This window comes from Nicotiana sylvestris, chromosome 2 (genome assembly GCF_000393655.2).
Source record: "Nicotiana sylvestris chromosome 2, ASM39365v2, whole genome shotgun sequence".
Classification (NCBI taxonomy): Eukaryota; Viridiplantae; Streptophyta; class Magnoliopsida; order Solanales; family Solanaceae; genus Nicotiana; species Nicotiana sylvestris.
Genome location: NC_091058.1, coordinates 124,487,381 through 124,494,543, shown reverse-complemented (window position 1 = coordinate 124,494,543; position 7,163 = coordinate 124,487,381). Strand labels below are relative to the sequence as shown.

The following is a 7,163-nucleotide window of genomic DNA, read 5'->3' as shown; positions in this document are numbered from 1 at the left end:
CTAAAGCTGCTAGTTCTATCATAACTGCACCTGCGGTTAGGGGACTGCAGATGCGATGACCACAGAAGTGAGGAAAGGCCGCAGAAGCGGTTGGGCAGCGCAGAAGCGGGAGTTGAGGTGCACCTGCGAGCCCGCAGGTGCGGTGGATTGACCCTAGGTGCGAATGAGGTCTTTTAAGTGGATATCTGCAGAAGCGGAGATTTGTCCGCAGGTGCGGACCGCAGATGCGATAATTTATCTGCAGGTGCGGAAATGCCTGGGCAGAAACTATATAAACCTACCTTCGCAAATTTCAACTTTGTTCCACCGTTTTTGAGATGGTTTGAGAACGTTTTGAGAGGATTTGAAGAGGGACTCAATGGATAACGCTTGGAGGTAAGATTTTTGAACCCAATACTCAATTCTATGGCATTATCTTACGGATTAGACTTGAAATTATTGGAAATTAAGGGTTAAAATTGGAGAATTAGGGCTTGGTATTGGAGAGTTTCCGGTGGGGATTCGAGGGGCCATTTAGGGTCCGATTTTGATGTTCTTTGTATGTATAGACTCATGGAAGGATAAGGATTCTAGTGATGAGATTTTTACCGAATTCCGTAACGTGGGCCCAGGGGTCGGGTTTGGCCAATTTCGGAATTTTTGAGTTAATTTTGTAATTTTTGTATGGGTTTAATTTCTTTAGCGTATATTGATGATAATATACTTATTGTGGCTAGATTCGGGGCATTTGGAGGCCAAATCGAGAGGCAAGGGCATCACGGGCTAGAGTTTCGCTTGGCTTGAGGTAAGTAAAACTTCCAAACTTGGTTATGAGGGTCCAAAACCCCGAACTATGTGTTCTATGATTACTATTGAGTTGACGTAAATGCCAAGTGGCGGGCGTGTGGTCGTGCACCGTGAGAATTGTGGCCTAGATCACTCCATGGCACCGCTTAGTAACTTTTTCTTGTTGATATTCGTGTTTCTATCATGTGATTAAGTAAATATGCTGTGAAAACATACTAGATATCTTGTTCGGGCTTCACGTCGATTTTGTTGAGATCCGAGAGGTCATTTCTTGCTATCATATTATTAGCTTCATTGGTATTCTATATTCAGTCCTCTTCATGCATTTTATATCATGCTTTAGTATTGATTATTGTTATTTGGCACCTCATATTATTGTTCGAGCTAGTATCATAACATTGTGAGCCTGTGTGTGTAATACTGGAGAGTGACGACTGAGTGAGGCCGAGAGCCTGATTGTGAGTGATAGTTATGGGTCCGCCTGCACGCCGCAGAGGTTATGTTGATGATTATTATAGTGCTTGAGCTGTAGGAGCCCCTTCGGAATCTGTAATACACCCCCAGTGAGCACAATTGATGATATTGAGGGATGGATCTTCCCTGGACATAGATCTTGTCCGAAGTATTTATACCTGGAGATGGATCTTCTCCACAGGGCTGGAATGCCCTTCCTCGGTACTGGATAACTGCGGTCAGGGATGTGTATATATTCCAAGATGGATCTTCCCTGCCCCGGATGGCCATATATAGTACCGAGTGGTTGAGCACTTGTGAGAGGAGGTACACGGAACATTGATCATGCTATCTTTGCATTGGTACATAGAGATTTCTTGAGCTTTATACTCCGTACTTTTCAGACTGTATTATTTACTGTTGAGTTTCTACTTGAATTGCAAGCATGTCTACTTTTCTATACAGTTTAATTGTATTACCTGTTGAGGTTTGGTTCGTCACTACCTATTAGTCCATAGTTTGGACTCGTTACTTACTGAGTTGGTGTACTCACATTACCCCCTGCACCTTGTGTGCAGATCGAGGTATCTCGGGCCACGGTAGTGGTTGGTGATCATTTTAACTGTGGACTTTCCTTGGAGATAGCGAGGTAGTTGTCTGGCTTTCTCCTTCCTTATCTTCCTCTTAGTGTATAATGTTGGCTATTCTCAGACTATGTTAGTCTTGCTTCATTTCGAACAGTTGTAGTATTTTGATAATGACTTAGTGACACCCGAGGTCGGGCTTATATTTTTTTCCTCTTTGTTAAACTGGATTTATATCTTTATCGGATTTCTTTTGAAAAATGGTTTTTCTCAAGTTTTAAATGAAAATGTAGTTTGTTTTGGAAATGAGTTGGCTAGCCTAGTTTCACGATAGGTGTCATCACGGCCGAGTTGGTTTTGGGGTCGTGACATACAAATATCGGGTTGGTTTGGTCTCGAATTGTCTATTTTAGTTAATTTCAAACCAGACATATTATAGTTGGGTTCTTTTACATGCCAAACCAAATTAAACCAATCCATTACCCGTTTTATTTTCTGTTTGACTGTATTTGTTAGTTTGGTGTGGTTTATCAGTATCCTTTGTACACCCTAACCAACGATGATGAAATGAAAGTATGTTATTGTTTAAAGTGCTTTATCGGCGTAGTTCTATTTTTAGATAATATTTTGAGCAATTAGTATTCAGCCAAAATGAAATGGATGACAATACTGTCCTATTTCTAATAATTAATTGTACTTTTATCCAAATACAAAATGAAAAATAAAGTTGTCTCATTTCGAATAGCTAAAATTATTTTTGGCCATTTAAACTTCAATTAGATTCCACGAATAATTAAAAACTATTTAACATGATGAGTGTATATTAAAATATTTTGTCTATAAAAGCATGTTGATTTGCGAACTTTTCGTTGTTTGACGAGTGTTGAATAGTAGCTACAAATAATAATTAGATAAATTATAATTACTAGGTTCTAAGCTATAGTGATTTATGAAAATTCCTCTATCTTTTACCCAATAAAGCCCAAGACAGAATGAAAATTATTGTGACCACACTCTTTGAACTAGTATAACAAAGTTATCATTATACATTATTTTTCTGCGCAAAGCAGAGTTATTATCACAAATAAAAATCACAACTATTTTCTTCTATCATAAGATGGGAGAATCCTTGTCCATTCTCTCTTTTTATTTAAATTAAAAATTCAAACTAGCACTTATAAATGACGAATACAATAAGAAAAGACAAGAACAAGAGGTATTTTCTCCCGCCCGAAAATGGTGATATTGAGTTCATATATAACAAGGATGAGAAAGACCGAAGTTGAGTCCCCAGAGCTCAAACCTTCCATTAATGAAATCATAGTAACCTCCCTTCAACGCCAAATTCTTATTCACCAATGCATCGCTCACAAATGGGTATGTCAGCAGATTGGCTAGTGATACATTCACAGCTTCCTGTAGTTTATTCAATCGCATTATTATGTAATAAATTACTAGTTGATATTTAGAAACAAAAGTAAAAAAGACAATTAATGTGAGAACACTATTTTACCTTCTCACAGCATTTAACTTGCTCTTCAAAAGTTTTATCCCCATGTTCAGCTAGCACTTTGGCCTTGGCAGGTAATCCAATTTTCACCCAATCCTCAATAAAATCACTAAATCAACACATATATATTTATTTCTTGAATTAGTAACATAACATAATTAATTGTTAAGTTAAACGTTGTTTTCTTTCTGTTAATTTGTATAAATTCAGTTACTTAATGATACATACTTTGATTCAGAACCATCTTCTGGGAGTTCCATGAGAGCCTTAATACCTCCACAGGCACTATGGCCAATGACTAAAATATTTTCTATGTTAAGATGGAGAACAGCGTATTCTATTATAGCTCCTACTCCCGAGTATTTTGTCTGTTGCAATCCAATTCCAACACAAAAGTCCAGTAAATTAACTAAATGAATATAGAAAAGAAAAAAGAAGCTAATGTATAAAATTTAAACTGATAAATGACCTTGTCATAAGGAGGGACCATGTTGGCGATGTTTCGAGCCATAAAAGCCTCGCCGGGCTGAAAATTCAGCACATGGGATGGACTCACTCGTGAATCAGAGCAAGCAAACACTAGAAACTGTTACATTGTTGGATACTTTTATTTTCAGCTATAGAAAATTAAATTACAAAGTAAAAAAAAATGTAATATAGATCGTATACCTTGGGCTCCTGTCCTTTCTTGAGTTTATCAAACAGTTCTGAGTTTTTGCTGATACATGAAAGAAATTAGTTTATTAGGAATTGTCATTTCAAGGAATTGTTTTATTTAATTACCATTGTATGAAAATTAAAGACACATTTTTAACATGTTAGGGAAAAGAAAAAGAAGGGAACAAAGGGGCTTTACTCATATATCTCTGTTTTGAAATAATAAAAACCAGTCTTGATCCTTTGAACAGGGTCGAAGGATTTGCAGCCTGTCGTTTGTAACTCAGCTGTGATTTCATCAATTCTTTCTGCTACAACCGGTTCCAGTTCTTCATTCTCACTTCAATGGCATGATTTCCAAATCCAACACCCATAATTAATACTCTTGGTTTATTAAATTGCTACTTAAGTAAGAAATGTAGATTCTTAAGCAAGTGCTATTATGTACCACACTGCATCTATTACTCCTTTAGTAATTATTACTCTATAATAAATACAAAATTATATAAACATATATGTTACAATATAGTTCGACTACGTAAATATATATATATATATATATATATTATCTTTTTTAAGAATAATCATTCAAATATAAAATAAATTTTTAATAACTTTTATGAAAAACTGTTTAAGCATCTAGATATTTGAAAATGTTTTTGTCGAAGAAGTTTAAAACACAACTTTGAACAAAATTAAAGGAACGACTTTGGTTCATTTTCTAAATATTTAAAAACGAAAGTATCTTACGATTCCTTTTTAAAGCATATTTCAGTTAATGTTATAAATACGATGGTCCAAACCTGAGGAGGTTCTGGAGTGAAACAATGGCCTTCTCGTAATTTCCCTTTGCCATGTCTTCTCTCTCTGCAATTTTCCATTTTTATCGGAATTTAGCAAACATACTTTTCTCTCTCTCTTTCTCTAATTCGACTGTATATGATGAATCAAAAGGTAGAGATTGGGGGGGGGGGGGGAGGTAGAGATAGACATTAAAACAGTTGGTGAGTGGCTTATCTGAAATATGTCCAGAAACAAAATTATAGGTCGGTATAGATTTCAGAAATAGCAAAAGAGAAACTATGATAATCCCAATGTTTTAAAAGGTGCGAGTGTAAGGTGAGTCATTTTATATATGTCAGTGAGGCGTTAGACCCATAAATATTTAATTTTTAATATTTTATAAAATAATATAATTATAATAAATATTTTTAAATAGGTAAAATTGCATTAAAATTGAAGAAAACTATAAATAAATATAAAATATATATAGATGTGCTCCATTCCCATAACAAACTAGTCAAAACAATCCATTATATGTTGCTTATAAGAACAAGTAGTTTGAATTGAAAAGAATATAGGTTTCTACATGACAGAATAAAAAGAATGACTAACATTTGAACTTTGAAGCTACTGCTATGGATCGAGGAGAATGAGATTTCTTTGTATTTGAAAAAAAAAATTAATTGTTGGTTTCTTTTGGGAGATAGTAGCAGATTAGTAGAAAAGACAAATAATTGAGAAAACCACAAATTAGGGCGTCTAGCAATAATATAAAAAAAAGGTCTTGACTTTGAGTAATTACAATCTAACTTTTGAGAATTTAGATATTATATTAAGGACTTATTCAGAAAATTTATTTTAATTTGAAAAAGTTTATTTGGCTTATGCCTCACTACAAAAACTCGCCTCAACGTCCGAGCGTACGCCCCGAATTGCTGGGCGTATGCCTCTTGAAACTTTTGCCTCGGACCATTTTTGAGCCCTGGGGCTCGCTCCGAATACGCCGTTTAAAACACTGGATAATCCCTAAGGTGTACATGTTTAGCACGAAGAAAGTTACAAGCCAAGAAAGACGTTATGAATAGCACAAAGTATTACATAATATAAATTGTGTGGTAGTCATCACATTTGCAGGATTGGCTAGTGTACGAGGTTATTTTATGGATTCATTAATTTTTCATACAATAAGTCAAATTAAAACCCCATTCACATAACATTAAAAGGCTAAAAGAAGGCCCTATTACTCGTTTGGCAAGAACTTTAATTTAGGCCATTGACATGTCCATGTTGGTTGATTTTCAAGTTTATTCAGAGCTACTACATCCACATGAAAGAATTGAAGAGCACTTAAGAAGAAAATCGCTTCCTTTTTCTCTCGTTTTTATTCTCTAAGTTCTTCACGTGCATTCGAGATAACAACTAACTTAATTTTGGAGATTAATGATAACAAGGTTAAAGAAGAATTAATGATAAGAGAGTCACGTATGCTAGCAACGCATTGTTAATAAGATTTACTTGGCTGGATAAAAAAATATTAAAATAATCTAATTAAGTTATATAAATATGTAAGTATTTAAATTTTTGCATAGAATTGATTATACTCGGAAGAAATAGGTTGTAAAATCTAGTCGCCTATAATTTTAATCAGACTATATTTCTCAATGTAAATAATTTTTATATTGTATCATATCGACCAACGAATATATATAGGTAAGCTTAAAATGTGGAATTTGTAATAATCTTAAAATTAAAATAAGTTAATATGCTATAACATATAAAAATGACTTGATGATGTAAAAATTCAACGGTATACACAATAAAAAGGGCAGCACAGTGCACTTAGTTCGCGCTATGCGCGGTGTCCGGGGAAGGGTCGGACCACAAGGGGTCTATTGTACACAGCTTTACCCTGCATTTCTGCAAGACGCTGTTTTCACGACTTGAATCCGTAACCTTCTGGTCACATGGCAACAACTTTACGGTATACACAATGTAAACTCTAATATAAGCTATATATACCGATCAAGACAAAAAGAAAGAAGATAATTAAGAATAGGTGAGAAGGTATATTTATACCAAAGTGGGGTGATGATGGGAGCAGCGGCGGAAAAGAAGCTGAAGAGTTATTAAGTCTCGCAAAAACAGAAGGGAGAAGAAATGTGGGTGGGAAATTTGGGTTTCTTTAGCCTGCAATTTATACTTTCAATTAGCTAGTAACTAGTAAAACTAGTTGCCGTGTCCTATCATCTTTCTTTGTTTTTGCATACAAGTCATTATCATCTTTTTATCTTACGTTTTAGGTATATTACATATAAGCCAAACAATAAAACTGTTGAAAACGATTGCTGGACAAATAAGAATTTCAATCCATTCGATCTAGATGACATAAC

General features: G+C 34.9%; 1 protein-coding gene across 1 annotated transcript; it reads right to left on the bottom strand.

Annotated features, from left to right (window-relative positions):
• Positions 1–2,813: 2,813 nt before the first annotated feature.
• On the bottom strand, positions 2,814–6,950 carry LOC104231729 (carbonic anhydrase, chloroplastic-like). Its single transcript, XM_009784781.2, has 8 exons — positions 6,850–6,950; positions 4,794–4,857; positions 4,190–4,330; positions 4,003–4,051; positions 3,803–3,919; positions 3,562–3,701; positions 3,337–3,442; positions 2,814–3,239 (listed from the first exon to the last, which is right to left on the bottom strand). Exons 2-8 carry the CDS (start codon positions 4,844–4,846, stop codon positions 3,075–3,077), a joined length of 771 nt encoding a protein of 256 aa, XP_009783083.1. The 5' UTR covers positions 4,847–4,857; positions 6,850–6,950; the 3' UTR covers positions 2,814–3,074.
• Between the last annotated feature and the right edge of the window lie 213 nt (positions 6,951–7,163).